The sequence below is a fragment of the Salvelinus fontinalis genome, chromosome 37 (genome assembly GCF_029448725.1).
Source record: "Salvelinus fontinalis isolate EN_2023a chromosome 37, ASM2944872v1, whole genome shotgun sequence".
Lineage (NCBI taxonomy): Eukaryota > Metazoa > Chordata > Actinopteri > Salmoniformes > Salmonidae > Salvelinus > Salvelinus fontinalis.
In genome coordinates this window covers 15,290,296-15,306,504 of record NC_074701.1, presented here as the reverse complement: position 1 = coordinate 15,306,504, position 16,209 = coordinate 15,290,296, and the positions used below count along the sequence as shown (strand labels likewise).

General features: G+C 42.3%; 1 protein-coding gene across 3 annotated transcripts in view; it reads right to left on the bottom strand.

Annotated features, from left to right (window-relative positions):
* Positions 1 to 4,931, bottom strand: part of LOC129836212 (KH domain-containing RNA-binding protein QKI) — a 91,869-nt gene extending 86,938 nt beyond the window's left edge. For 2 of the 3 annotated variants that reach the window (XM_055902075.1, XM_055902073.1), the window contains exon 1: positions 4,139 to 4,931. In XM_055902075.1, coding sequence (XP_055758050.1) covers positions 4,139 to 4,280 — 142 coding nt within the window. In that variant the 5' untranslated portion in view covers positions 4,281 to 4,931. The remainder of the gene's footprint in view (positions 1 to 4,138) is intronic. The other variant, XM_055902074.1, reaches the window with a different exon arrangement.
* Positions 4,932 to 16,209: the final 11,278 nt, after the last annotated feature.

Sequence of the window (16,209 nt, the reverse complement as noted above, 5' to 3'; positions counted from 1 at the left end):
TAGCTCAGAGGGCTAACACAGTCTTGTGGCACAGAGATTACCCGGATTCAAACCCAGTCAGTCACACTGACACAGACGGCAATGTAAATCTCTAACCCAGAGTGAGCTCATGGAGTGAAATTGAATTGCAGAAATTCCTCATCAGCATTCTAAAACCATGACTCACAAGCAGGCATTCGCACTTGAACGTCACTGGAGAAAAAACCCAACTAATAGCGAATTCACGCTGAATAGCTTAGATTATGACACGTGTGAGACCTAAATTACACTGAAAAAATATATAATCTCAACATGTAAAGTGTTGGTCCCATGTTTCATTAGCAGAAATGAAAAAATATAAACAAATTTGTTTATATCCCTGTTAGTGTGCATTTCTCCTTTACCAAGATAATCCATTCAGCTGACAGGTGTGGCATTTCAAGAAGCTGAATAAACAGCATTATCATTACACACGTGCACCTTGTGCTGGGGACAATAAAAGGCCCCTTTAAAATGTGCAGTTTTGTCACACAACACAAAATGTCTCAAGTTTTGAGGGAGTGTGTAATTGGCATGCTGACTGCAGGAATGTCCACCAGAGCTGTTGCCAGAGAATTTAATGTTAATTTATCTACCATAAGCCACCTCCAATGTTGTTTTAGAGAATTTGGCAATACATCCAACCGGCCTCACAGCCGCAGACCACGTGTAACCACGCCAGCCCAAGACCTCCACATCCGGCTTCTTCACCTGCAGGATCGTCTGAGGTGGGAGGGGTGCTGAGGAGTCTTTCTGTCTGTAATAAAACCACTCTGTGGCGAAAAACTCATTCTGATTGGCAGGTTCTGGCTCACCAGTGGGTGGGACTGGCTGCCAAATGGGTGGGCCTATGCCCTCCCAATGCCCACTCATGGCTGCACTCCTGCCCAGTCATGTGAAATCCATAGATTAGCGCCTAATGAATTCATTTCAATTGACTGATTTCCTTATATGAACTGTAACTCTATATTTTTGTTCAGTATAGAAATTCTTAACAGGAGGCTGTTAAAGGCGACAGATTATACACACATATGTAAGTACACACACAAGCGAGCACACACACTCCCTTCCCCACACAGGCTTCCTCTATTATCACTTGTCACTCGCAGCCGATACACACAGGTGGACTGGGGTTATCAGACAACTATCTCCTATAAAGCGTGTCCTCTGTGGGTTGAGGTATAGCCCTCCATCACCATACGCATTTATCTAGTTTCATTCCTCACCGCACACTACAGCAGATCACAACAGCGGGGAGAAGAAAACACAGACCTGGAGCTTCACGTATGATCAATGTTGAGGCCAAGCACAAGCTGCAGACGATATTTTATACGCCAGCCCCAACTTTAGAAGGCGGAATAGCGCTGACGTCTGCAGAAGCCAGTGGTTTAGTGTTGCCTGGGTGATACTGGCAACAGAAAAGCACAGCTGCAGACTAGTGCAATGAGGATATTGTATACTGTATGTGAATTTGCCCTACCTATTAACAATCAGATTGTATGTTGTACATTACCCGACACTCAGACACATACGTGTAGTTCAGATCACACAAACAGAATCAAACCCACTCTATTACTGCAACACTGTAATGTCCCTTACTAATCCAGTCCGCATGCAGTGGATGCACGTGGCATATAGGCTAAATCAATTACTGATTTGAAGAATAACTATCTGCAATTTCTATTGATCAGATAAAACACACGCACATAAAGAGCTAAGGGAAATGGGCAGGGGCTGATTCCACTATATTTAACTACATGTCGTCTGTGGTATTATTGGAAGTCAGGACTGAGTTCGATAGAGGAAGTGAAACCAGTGTCTCCATCCTCCCTCTGATCAGAAGGTATATGTACTGACTTAGACATCTCTCTGTCTGTCTGCACGTCACAGCACAGCACTCAAACAGACCTACCGTATCAGTCACATACAGGACAGACTAACAGGATGACACAAACAGACAGCAACACTCACAAATGATAGTTTTTCTGCATTGCAGGAAATGCAAATGTGTAGTGTATTCAAGGTTTAACAAGGCTTCTAAAGGGTGTAATTTACACTTTAAAATGTCTGACTTGATTTGCCCAAATGTCAAACGTATCAACTCCTACAAAAAAAAATCCATTAATTATAAACCATTTCCTATTACTCTAGGAGTATTTTCATGCTGTAGCAAACTGGCTCAAATTAAGATCCAACATCTGTATGGTCTCTGGGAATTTATTCACGTTATGTTCCTTTTTCTAGTCTGTCCTGTGACTTAGTGTGGAATAAATACGCAAGGCTTTCCAGATGAGTGGGAGTGCTGTGCAAAGGGATCGTCTTGCTTCACACACAGCTGTGTTCCAGCACCACCCAAATCCAGCATCCCTCGACCCGCCCCTCACTCACACCAGCACAGCATGCAGCTCCATCAAGCACTGATGCCTCAGACCAAGACCAACGCGAAAAGCAAAAACTCGTGAGAGAGTGTGTCTGCGATTAACCGGCACATTCAGACAGGTTAGACCCCGCAAGAACGCGGGTTGAGGCCGTGGGTCTCTCGTCTGAGCTAATAATCTAATGGTAAGGATGAAGATTTATGAACATATGACATGGCAGATTGACAATAATATGCACAGACTTCTATTTAACTTTGGCTGCATTTGGTGTGTTGTTTCTCCCGTCACGGCCTAGCCCCAAATCAGCTGCAGCATATAGGCCTAACCTTCCACTGACCGAATGAATATGCCAGACAGCAAAATCTACAGAAACCACTTGTTTTGCGCACCCGTTGATTTGATATGGGCAGCTAGAAGTCCTTCATCACGTGTTCTTAAAAATGTTAATGTGATAAGATGACACTTTTCCCCCAACCAATCGTGTAATAGAATAGCCTAAAGAAGTGAAATAAACAAATTCTCTTTACATGCACACTGTAAAGAAACCGTACTCCGAATTCACCAAAACATTTCTGAAATAACTGGTATATAGCCTATGGAGAGAAAAGCAAGGCGGTTACCACAGTGAACGGCATTACATGCTCTGGAGATGAAAAGCATAAAACCCAGTCCTAATCTCAAAAGGCTCCCCACTTCCAATAAAACCTCGCTCTAATGAGTCCATTCAAAAGTTTGATGTCTATAAACTAGTCTAGTAAGCCTAAATCATTTAAATGGTGAAACATAGCAGCAGAATGTCGAGGGGAAAGACGTTGGCTACCCAAAGAGATGGAAGATAGAAGAAGATGAAGGCTAAACCCGGTGGGAGCCAGCCCCCTGGCGCCTAATCCCCCAAAATTACCCAACAGTCGCTCTAGTACTCTAACTCCCACACATCATTGTCTATATCATCTAGATTCTAGAATATACACTCCGTGGTGATGATTGTTGACACAGAAGTACAGAAAACACAAAATATATACTTTGGCCTAATAGCATGCGCCAAAGACGGTTTGTGCTGTGAGGATAACAGTGCAACTGCTTCAACTGCTTCAAATATTAGCTGTGTAGGGACAAAGTACCATATCAGATAGAGATTTAAACATTTCTTCAAAAACTATTTTACAAATGTAAACAGATGTCATTTTTTCTATGCCACCTCATGCATTAATGACTTATTAACTTGAATTTGAGTCCAAATGCTATATTCAGTTTAGGTTAACTCTAGAATAACTCTCTGGAGAATATGTGAATCACCAATCAGATTTCAATATGTATTTATATTTAAATAGGCTATATGGTTTCACCCGTTTAATCCACTTTTTAATGTCAACATTAAATAATAAAAGTATCTGTGTACTCTTCAAGTGAAACGCCTCAAGGTGAGGCTTGAGTAAAAACGAATGCAAACCAGTGTATTTGCAACAATTCAGAACTCTAAACTAGCCTACTGTTGTGTCTGCATTGATATAACTATGTGTCCAATGATGTCAACACATTCACGCCTCTGTAAAATGTATGGCTCGTGAGTCTAGTCCACAGAAAGCAACAAATACTCCCTACGCCGTCCTATCTAAAAAGGAAGGGAGACTGCTCTTTCACAACGAGAAAGTCGGTCTGTAGGATCCATGCGCATACCCTACCACATGTGTACCCTCAATTTAGGGGGCTTGTCTATTCACACACATCGATCCCAAGTTTACCTTCATCAAGCAGCCGTTCGAGGTGGTTAAAAATCCCGCAGAAGTTGGGTAGGCTGCTCATCAGTTTCTTATCATTCATGAGTTGCATGAGATAGTCTGGGGTGGGTTTAGGTTTCTCCTTCGATTCCATTTCCCCAACCATATTCCAAAAAATGAAGAAGAAAAAAAATCTGACCCAAACAGAACCAACAATGGAAAAAAATAAATATGTTCGCGTAGGCTATAAATTAATAAATATGATATAAAAATACAAGAATACAAAAAAATCAGTCTGTCTCTCTCACTCCTCCTCACTGTCTCTTGTTGGTAAACGCAGTGAGCTGTTCCGTCTCCTGGTGCTGCGTTCAGTTTCTTTACGCACTGCACTGCAATTCTACTACACCGTCTGGCTGTCAGCTCTTCCGAGGACAGGTGGTAAAAGAAAATTTAAAAGAAAAGGAACAATTTAATACAAATATGAAATGGCGGAGAGGTAGTTTTTTAAATTTGTTGTTACCCTTATAATTCCACAAGTTATCGGAATGAATAATCAACTCCCGCGTGTCCACTGCCCTTGATTTATATTTGAAACGATTTGTCTTCTTTCTGCTTTCTCCTACCGAAGTTCTTGAGGCTGTGAAAATGTCCTTTTCCCGAGTTCCCCAGAGTTTTCTGTGTATTGTTATGTGTGTGTCTGCACACTGGAAACGTCTGTCCCTCCTGTCTCTATTCTCGATAACGGAGCTTTTTCAATGAAGCTGGCATTTGGTCTCCTGAAACCGTCTGGCTGTGTTTTGCGAGCTGGTCACATGACCACACTTCACAGCGGAGTCTCTCAGCCGAGATCGGGGGCGCGCGCACCGCCGGGGCCGAGTGTGGGAGGACAAATGCGCTTGCACATACACATACGCACACACGCACACACGCACGAACAGTGGTGTAAAGTACAAACTTCTTTCAGTATAGGTGGGTCCCTTGTGGGACGGTTGAGCTAACGTAGGCTAATGTGATTAGCATGAGGTTGTAAGTAACAAGAGCATTTCCCAGGACATAGACATATCTGATATTGGCAGAAAGCTTAAATTCTGGTTAATCTAACTGCACTGTCCAATTTACAGTAGCTATTACAGTGAAATAATACCATGCTGTTGATTGAGGAGAGTACACAGTTTTGAACATGAAAAGTTATTAATAAACAAATTAGGCACATTTGGGCAGTCTTGATACAAAATTTGGCACAGAAATGCAATGGTTCATTGGATCAAACTAAAACTTTGCACATACACTGCTGCCATCTAATGGCCAATATCTAAATTGGACCTGGGCTGGAATAATACATTATGGCCTTTCTCTTGCATTTCAAAGATGATGGTACAAAAAAACTATTGTTTTTTTCTTTGTTTTATCTTTTACCAGATCTAATGTGTTATATTCTCCTACATTCCTTTCTCATTTCCACAAACTTCAAAGTGTTTCCTTTCAAATGGTACCAATAAAATGTATATCCTTGCTTCAGGGCCTGAGCTACAGGCAGTTAGATTTGGGTATGTCATTTTAGGCGAATATTGAAAAGGGGCCGATCCTTATTTAAGTAAAATACTTTAAAGTACTACTTAAGTCGTTTTTTTGGTATCTGTACTTTACTATTTTTATTTTTGATTACTGTTACTTCACTACATTCCTAAAGGAAATAATGTACTTTTTACTCTATACGTTTTCCCTGACACCCAAAAGTACTTGTTACATTTTGAATGGTTAGCAGGACAGGAAAATGGGCCAATTCACGCACTTATCAAGAGAACATCACTGGTCATACCTACTACCTTATCTGGCGGATTCACTAAACACAAATGCTTTGTTTGTAAATTATGTCTGAGTATTGGAGTGTGCCCCGGCTATCTGTACATTTTAAAAACAAGAAAATCGTGCTGGAATTTTAAATGGTTTATACTTTTACTTTTGATACTTAAGTACATTTTATCAATTCCATTTACTTTTGATACTTAAGTATATTTAAAACCAAATACTTTTAGACTTTTACTCAAGTAGTATTGTACATGGTTACTTTCACTTTTACTTGAGTCATTTTCTATTAACTTATCTTTACTTTTACTCAAGTATGACAATTGGGAACTTTTTCCACCACTGCACACACACATCTTCAGACAAGCACATAGACAAGACACCTGCACAGCATCTTAAAAATGAAAAATAAAAGATAAATATGAAGGATTATGCACATTATGGTGATCAGAATATTTGGGCTTAGTTAAATGGTTATTCAACAGGTCTAAAAAATATCAATATTTCAGATCTATCCTCCATTGGCAGGCTGTGCAGGAATGTCAGTGGTATTCACCGTGAGAGAGAGAGAGAGAGAGAGAGAGAGAGAGATTGACTAAATGCCAGGACACATCAGAGTGAATCGCAGTTAAACTGAGAAGAAAATCTATAATTTATATCATGGTTGTATTGTCTTAAAAAGCTGTGAAACTGAAGGAGATGTTATAGGTGATATGTTGAAAATGAAGTCTACAGTTAAACTTAGTTGCACTATTGGGGGTTTTGTGAATGAACGCCTCATCAGAGGTAGTGCATGCGATCTGGCATAGTTTGTGGGAAAGTCTCATTTTAAATAGAAAGGTGAGAATGATGTGTTGTGTACTATTATAGGTACCGTGTGGCTCAGTTGGTAGAACATGACACTTGCAATGCCAGGGTTGTGGGTTTGAATCCCACGGGGGACCAGTACAAGAAAGTATGAAAATGTATGCCCTCACTACTGTAAGTCGCTCTGGATAAGAGTATCTGCTAAATTGCTAAAACATTATGCCTCCATAGTTACTGATGTTGAGTTATGAGCATTTCACAAAACTATGTTATTAATTCCAGTGAAGGCAAGGGATGTTTTACTTTTCCACACAATAAGCATGAATTATAACTAAATAAATAAAGGTTAAATAAAATAAAAAATAAAATAACTGCTTAAATTCTGTCATTAAAGTGTTTATAGAAATAGTTGAATTGGCTTAAGGTTTTTGCCTTCCTTTTGTTAAAGCAGTTTCCATGCCCGGAGTTGGCTGGCTTTTAGATGTATTAGAAAAACAATTGCCCCACTTTCTGTTTGATGTCACTTTGCCTGCCATCCCTTTTCACGTGAATGAAAAAACCAGGGGCAATGTTTTAAAAACAGCCCGAAAACAAAGCTGGGAAGTAAGTGTGAAACGGGCTGAGGGGGTTTGAGAGAGCCGAGGAGGGCTGAGGGCCTGGCACTGACAGCCCTGAAACAAATGACCCAACAGAACAGGAAGGGGTTGTCCTGGGTCTTTTCCATTACCTTTTCATCCCTTTGTGCCTCCACAGCCATTCTCATGGAGATAAACTTGGACGCGGAGGCTGGCTAGAGTCTCGTCCTCCTCTCTTGCTCTGAGATTGTGTTTGAAGGAAGGGGGTGTATTTATGCTTCCCCTCCATCCTCCACTCCCCCCTCCTAAAACCCCCTAGCCCCGCCAGCTCCCCAATCCTCCACTCACTCACCCAGTGACGGCACCCTTGTTTGAGGGCAGAGGAATTACGTTAATGAATGCATTCCTGCACACATAGACTGTGAAACCAGGCAAAGAGAGCAACCAGGTCTCTGTCTCTCCCAACTTGGCTGGGAGAACACTGGCGCTCTCAATCTTTTTCCCAACTCTGCCTTTTTCAATCCCTCCGTCTTTCTCTCACACTCTACCCCTTTAACATTCTCTCTCGCTCCTTCTCTCTGGCTCTCTCTCTGTCCCCCTACCCCTCCTCATAAACTCCTCCTCGGTGATGGCAAGTGGGCCAGTGGGGTTGAACCCAAAAATAAAAGCAGCCTATAAACTGATGAAACCGGATCTAGACTCAGCGATGGGGGCACGGGGTCAAGCCTTTACCATAGCAACGCCACCCCAATGAGACGTGTCATTGGGGTGGATATTAGATGTCCCCCTGCTTCTTTGCTTCTAGCAGTGAATAACAACTATGTTATTGCCTCTATGGAAATCAGCTTTGCATCGTTTAAAATAGTTTTTCTTTATAGAACAACAGGCTATGAAGTCATGGAGAGAGAGGCACTGAATGAGATATCAATGGAAGAGGTTATTTGATTAGCCGACACGGGGAAAGTGTAACGTTGTATATAGTATGTGAAGATTGTTAGCGTTGATACTATAAAGAAGACGCATACTACTTCCACAACAATTTGGTTTATTGTTACTCATCATTCTGTCCATAAATGCACACCAATTCCACCAGAAGTGAAAGGTCTTCATCACTTTCGTCATAAAATTCCATCATACAGCATGAAATTAAATTCATTTATTTTGAATGACACCCCCATTGCTTTGATGTTCACACACCATTAAATGCCGTTTGCATCCAGACAAACTGGCAGTGGCATTCGTTCGATAGAGCTGGAGCCCACATACAGCCATAAAGAGACCAACAAGCTCTCACAGTCTCATGGCAGAATTAGTCGTTCATCCATGTTTCTCAAACGTCAAATTTCGAAGTTCTTCCAAACATAACATGTTGAAGTCTTTGGTTACTTCTCTGTATGCTCCAAGGTTAAGTGTAGGCATTAACTCTGAATTCTTAAGGTTAGGCGTTAACTCCGTATGGTTAAAGTAAGGGTTAAGGTTTGGGATAGGCTTAAACAAAAATATCAATAACTTTCTATCGCTGGATTTGAACAGGCGACCTAGAACCAGGGGCAGATGCTTATGCCCATTTGCCATCCCTGTCCACAATGCCCTAGGTAAACCAAAGCCTATTTTAAGGTAACAGTGCTCACTGTTGCCCCTAGTGGCCGGTTTCTACATCATCTCCTGACAATCTTAGACATGGGCTGCAGTCCAAACACTTAAAAGAGACACCCTCGTCCACTTACCCTCGCCTTATGCCCTTGGGGAATTCCCCACAGCCATATTTGGAACGTATGCCCCTCAGCCCTCGTTTTGAATGGAGTTTGCGAGTGTACAATTCGATTCAATTAAATTTGAGATGATTGTACATCCGCTAAGAAAAGTCAGCCAAAATTTTAAACCTCAACGTCAATATGGAGTCAACATACAAGTGTAAGTAAAACAAATGGAAATAAGTTAGAAATTGTGCTACTAATGCACAAACACGTCTCATAAAAGTAATGAGGTTTTTGTTTGGTTATCTTTTGGAAATTGTAGAAATAAAACATATTCCTTCTTCAGAAGTTCCAACTAGGCAGACTAACGTTAGTTAGCTAATTAATTTGCTAGCTATCATACAGTAGGCGTATATTAATCATTATATAGTTAATATAAGTAGACATGCACTCATAATTGACTGTAGTGCATATAAAGCACCCACAAGCTACCGGTGGCTAAAAACACAATCGTCGCAGAGGACGAACGAGTGACAAATTTCCAGGCAAGGGTGGGCCATTTAAAATGAATTCCTTCCTCCCTCGCCCCTTTCCCTGCAAGTGAATACTCGTCAAACGTCATGATACGTCATCAGAAGTGTCCACTTAATTTTAGGGCTGAGGGGGTAGGGTGTGTCTTTTAAGTGTTTGGAATGCAACCATGGATGGATGTATAAAACAGACTTGTATCACAGGTGACCTGGCTGAAAGAGACATCATACTGTGCAGGCCTCACCACACCAATCAACCTGTCTCCAGGTTTTTTTGGTTACCAGGTTCTTTGTAGCAGGAATCTGCCGGGTGCTAATTTGATGCGCTGTTGAGATAAAAGGGGTGCTCATGTTAATGTCAGCATCAGAGGATCGGAATGCAGGCTATTTATCGCAGGAGTCAGACAATCCCCACGGCCGGGGACAGCCCCCGCCCGGACAGATCGGCAAAATAAATAGAGGAGTAATTAACAGAGCAGCGAGAGGACAGGCATCACTGGGAGGAAGTTTCGTTACAGCTCAAGCAGAAGAGAGAAAAGAGAGAGGTGGAGGTAGAGGGGGGAAGAGATAGATGGAGGAAAAGAGAAAGCGAGGGCTGGGGAATAGAGAAAGAGAAAGAGGTGTTGACAGAGAGTAGGCAGAAGAGTGAAAGAGAGAGGAGGAGAGAAAGAGCGTGGAGTTGAAAAGAGAGAGAAAAATTGTTTAACGAAAGAGAGATTCAGGGACATGGAAGGAAGGGGAGTGGTAGGGAATAAGAGGGTAAGCGAGAGTGGGTATGAGCAAGAAAGAGTATAAGGGGGCAGAAAGCGAGTGTGGTGTGGGGTTAAAGAAAGTGAGGAGGGAAGAGGAGAGTGAGTTGGAGACAGAGTTTTTGGACATAAAAAGTATAGCACCTGCTGTGTATCCACTACATCATCAACTCAACAATAAATCACAACATAAACATCATGACAACAGAATATGTAGAAAGAGACTAAAAGTCATTCTCCGAGTGCGTCTTGATATGTGGTGTTCTGACTGGTTAATTTCCCAGTGAACTCCTGTGTCCCTGATGGCTTAATGAGATTGTAACAGAATTCAGGAACAATAAGGCTCTGTTGCAGTGAGCAGCAGCCAATCTGTACATCTGACTAAATGTATAGTTACTGTATACATTGGCCCTACATACATACTGTCTGATTCAGAGTCGAGGACAGTAAAGTTCATTCTGACCCATAACTGACCCGTGGTGCACTTAACGCATTACCCATAATGCAACATTCTCAGCTGGATCAAGCTGGCCACGTTTAATGGCTCTACAATGTTACTGTTGTGGAGAGGTCCCATATATGTGATATAACATGTCCTGTAGACTTCAAAAGGTACTCACACTCAAACCATGAAAAGGTGCACTTTAACCTTTTGTTATTCTTTCGAGCATGGATTAAATTAAATTCTTGCATCTCGGCCTCCTTGGGAATTTTCCTTTTCATGGTTTGAGCGCAAGCCCCTTTTGAACTCAACAGATATGTTTTCTCTCACGGACCGGTCACCGTTCTTTTTTATCTAGCCTAAGCGCAAACCCTCATACTGGCTAAATAACATGTCCTACCATGCAACATATTACAATGGCTCTACAATGTTCTCTTCTGAAAACAACCCTGGACTCTGCTTTGACACAACAACACCAAATAATACTTCCTGTTTCACTTCTCTATGAGCTGCAGTCTGAAACACATTTTCTTTGCTGCTAAAACAGAGAGAATATTTAACATGACAGTCTTTTCAACTGTGATTACAACATAGCACTTGTTTTCAGGCTCTCTCTGCGTTTGATTGAAGTTTCCCTAATGGTTATTGATTTGATCTTCAGGGTAAATAAAAGCATATCTCCTAAACGTGGTGTTGATGCTTGGAGCTCTCATTCTATTTGTCAGCACACAGAGAGAGGGTTCATTAGATAGCTGGAGGGCAGTGTGTCTGACTGTCTTATCTGTCATTCATGCAGGCATAGTTAGAAAGTTTAGAAAAACAAAACGCTAACTGCAGCAGAACCACAGCCTTTTAAATAGGTGCGAATGCTCATACTGTAATCAACCCCGTGTAATCCTGACATAGTTACTATCGGTCATTCATTGTAAGTCTAAATCTATCTTCGCCATGACATCCCTCATGCTGTACTCTATTTGTACGTGATTGTGCCATGTGTGGATCTGTGTTGAACATCGTTGTGTCTGTTAGTGTGTGCATGCCACGGTGTGTGTTTGTGAAACCAGTGTACAGTCACAGTGGACAGTGAGTCCATGGCCTGTGGGAACAGAGGGCCTGATTGTTTGCCGGTGAGGGGAATACAGTGTGCCATTGTGACATAAATGATAAGGGGAGCGGAGAACCGGGACACAAAGACATTTACCGTACTTCCACAATGGAGACATCGCAACAACGACCACTTTCCACCAATGGAGGCACCGCCTGTGTGCCAAAGGGGCGACAGAGACAATGGCTGTTGCCGTGTCATGGAGCCCACGGCCATTCACCTCTGTCCATTGTTTTGCCCCACCCCCTCGCTCTGGGCTGGCCACTGCTTATCGTGGAGATTGGGTGACAGGCTGCCTGGTACCGGTTGCAGCAACCCGGTTCTGTGGTGATTTTGGAAATGTTATGTGTCTCATGAAAAGTCCGGCTGTTACAGAGTCGCTCCAAAGTCTCTTTCGTCTTGTCTCTCCCGTCTTAGCAAGGCTATGATTGAACATTTTTCCACCCGGATTTCAAGTGGGAGGACAGGAGTAGCAGACACTACTAATAGCATCATGCTAACTGTCAGTTAGCCCTTGTTGGTGTTCTGTTGGGCTGCTGGTGCCATACCACCTTATCAACTCCAGACACAGGTCTGATATTGGCTTGTCTACATTGGTGTGGCGCCTCATAGCAGTGGTCTGATAAGTGCTTGTTAGCAGGGTCCATACTTCTGTAATAAGGAAATAACACCATTGTACTGTACACAGATAGGTCTGAAGCCCTAAATATTTGACTTAAACTATTGATCACCTTTTCCAAAGGGCCCGCGGGTTCAATGATAAAGAATCGGGTTACAATCAACTTATTTTCTTTAGTTTCATCCTTCCAAGAAGCAGCACAAACTTTAGCTGCACAAAAGGTTACATCTTGATGTGCAGGGGTGGTGGAGTGATGTCTTTTTCTGCCTCGCTCTGGTCCTCGCCGGTCCAGTGCGTGACGTCCATCGCTGATTGGCTCAGTCTCAGTAGGTAGGATGTCATGTGGTTCTTTAAGCTGGGTGACCGGTCCGTGAGCTCTGTCGTTCTCTTCAAGCTCCTGAATGACCGACAGTGGTCCAGGGCAGTGGTTCCCAAACTGTAGGGTGCGCACCCTCAGTCCGGCTTTCAACTTATTTTTCAACGTTGCAATAATAGAAGGCAAGGTGCAATTTCGAAATTGGGTAGTGCATCATCAGATTACCTCTTGTCAGTCAATGCATACCTTAGAGAGCTATTTCAACTTGTCAGAAATGTCCAGATTAACTAACCCATATCAGCAAAAAAAAAAAATTGCTCGGTTTTTTAGCCCATAGATTTTGTTGTAATGTTTCAGTCACTTAAATATCACATGATTACACATTGGACAACTCAGTGGCCTTGTGGTTAGTGTTCTCCCTGAGATTGGAAGGTTGTGAGTTCAATCCCTCGCTGAGTCATACTCAGGGGCGTGTATTAATGGACGCCAAGAGAAGCCAGGCTTCCCCAAAACATTTACCAAGGAAAAAAATAAATACATATCAAATAATTTATCTTTTGTCTCACTGTGTTTAATACATGTCCTTCAATTTGCAAGAGGCTGAATGTATCTGACTGGAGAAAGCATCCGAGCGAATGAAACAGCGGCCCTCTGTCTCAGTACATGTAGAGTATCTATCTGATATAGTCTGGTCAGAAAGAGTATGACATTGTTGCCACCCATTGCGTTGAATGCCAGCGAGCATTTGGTGTCTCTTGCTAAAAAATTTTAATAAATAATAGCCAATCAGCATTGAGATAAACTGAGTGAGCTCAGCTGTGAATAGTCCTGGTGCACCAAAAAAAATTGTAAAGGGAATCCAATTTGGATTTGGCTTCAGACCAATCACAAATCAAATCCAATCAAATGTCATTTGTCACATACACATGGTTAGCAGATGTTAATGCGAGCGTAGCGAAATGCTTGCGCTTCTAGTTCCGACAGTGCAGTAATATCTAACAAGTAATCTAACAATCCCCAACAACTACCTAATACACAGAAATGAGAATATTTACATGTAACTACACGGATGGCCGAGCAGCATAGGCAAGGTGCAATAGATAGTATAAAATACAGTATATACATGTGATATGAGTAACGTAAGATATGTAAACATTATAAATAAAATACAGTATATACATGTGATATGAGTAAGGTAAGATATGTAAACATTATTAAAGTGGCATTATTTAGAGTGGCATTGTTTAAAGTGACTAGTGATCCATTTATTAAAGTGGCCAGTGATTGGGTCTCAATGTAGGCAGCAGCCTCTGAGTTAGTGATTGCTGTTTAGCAGTCTGATGGCCCTTTACTGACCTCGCCTTCTGGATGGTAGCGGTGTGAACAGGCCGTGGCTCAGGTGGTTGATGTCCTTGATAATCTTTTTGGCCTTCCTGTGACATCGGGTGCTGTAGGTTTCATGGAGGGCAGGTAGTTTGCCCCCGGTGATGAGTTGTGTAGTTTGCCCCCGGTGATGAGTTGTGTAGTTTTCCCCCGGTGATGAGTTGTGTAGTTTGCCCCCGGTGATGAGTTGTGTAGTTTGACCCCGGTGATGAGTTGTGTAGTTTGCCCCCGGTGATGAGTTGTGTAGTTTGCCCCCGGTGATGAGTTGTGTAGTTTGCCCCCGGTGATGAGTTGTGTAGTTTGACCCCGGTGATGAGTTGTGTAGTTTGCCCCCGGTGATGAGTTGTGTAGTTTGCCCCCGGTGATGAGTTGTGTAGTTTGACCCCGGTGATGAGTTGTGTAGTTTGCCCCCGGTGATGAGTTGTGTAGTTTTCCCCCGGTGATGAGTTGTGTAGTTTGGCCCCGGTGATGAGTTGTGTAGTTTGCCCCCGGTGATGAGTTGTGCAGACCACACCACCCTCTGGAGTGACAAGCCACATTTATTCAGCCTCCTGAGGTTGAATAGGCACTGTTGCGCCTTCTTCACCACACTATCTGTGTGGGTGGACCATTTCAGTTTGTCTGTGATGTTTCAGTTTGTCTGTGATAATCTAGCCCACTACTGTTGTGTAGTCTGCAAACTTGATGATTGACTTGGAGGCGTGCATGGCCACACAGTTGTGGTTGAACAGGGAGTACATGAGGGGGCTGAGCACGCACCCTTGTGTGGAGATAGGGATTTGGACTTGTGGTTTTACTTAATTCTCTGTACAGGCCAATGATTATAATGGCAATTCCGATCCAACCATAAATTCATACATTGTGCCCCTGGCCCTGAGAGGATGTAAGTTCAACATGGAGTCAGATGTAGTATGCTAATGTTAACTAGCTGGACTGGCGTATCATTGCCCATGAAAGGAAGTTAGGATAGCGAGCAAGTATTTTAGCCAGGTTGCCTAGGACAACAAAAAATAAAAGCGTGTACTGTATGACAGAGTCATAGACCGTTTAGACAACATGAAAGGAGGATGGCATTGGTGTTTCTCTACGAGTAGGGTGAGTCAACATATTCTTTCTACTTGCACTCGCACACACACACAACACAACACCACACACAAACACACACATACACACACACACACACACACACACACACACACACACACACACACACACACACACACACACACACACACAAACACACACACACACACACACACACACACACACACACACACACACACACACACACACACACAAATCAGTACCATGGACAGCCACATCATATTTAGCTGATGTTGATTGGACTAAATCGTTTTGGGTATCTTTTAGTTGTCACTGTAGTAGACTAAGCATAGGTGATCTGATGATGTTGAAATGGTGCTGGAATAGTGGAGGCAGCTCCTGTTTTCTTTCTGACTTGCAGCAACTCTCCGTGGTTCTAAATCAATAGTTGTTTAGTAGCCCCAAAATGTCTGAAACATTAACTTACTTCACCATGCTGTAGGTCATGTCACTGTTTGTTACATACAATATGTTTTGTGGACTTCACCGGACAGATGTTGCTTTCCGGTTCTGTAATGAAACAAATGTGTGGTTGAATTTATTCTAACACTGTGTCTTCTTATTGTCTTGTTCTTAGGCCTATATATCACAGTGTCAAGGCATATGAACTAACAGGTTATAGAGCAAACAACACAATTATCACCACACATAGGTAGTAATATGGCATTTTTATGGATTGTCTTCCCAGGTGATTTTACCCACACACCACAGCTTTAGGACCATGTGGATGCCTCTGAGCATCGGGTAGGCTGTTTGAAGTGTTCATCAGACTGGATTAAAAAAATTATAATCATAATATGTCCCCCCACTTCTAAAACCAAAGTTGCGCCTCTGTGGAAAAATTGTTAGAAAATTAGGTTTGAAACTGCAACATTTTCTTTGCACCTCATGGCAAAATGTGTAGAATTGCAGGAAATAATTTTTAAAACCTGCAAAAAAAAGTATGTTTTTACTGACTCAAG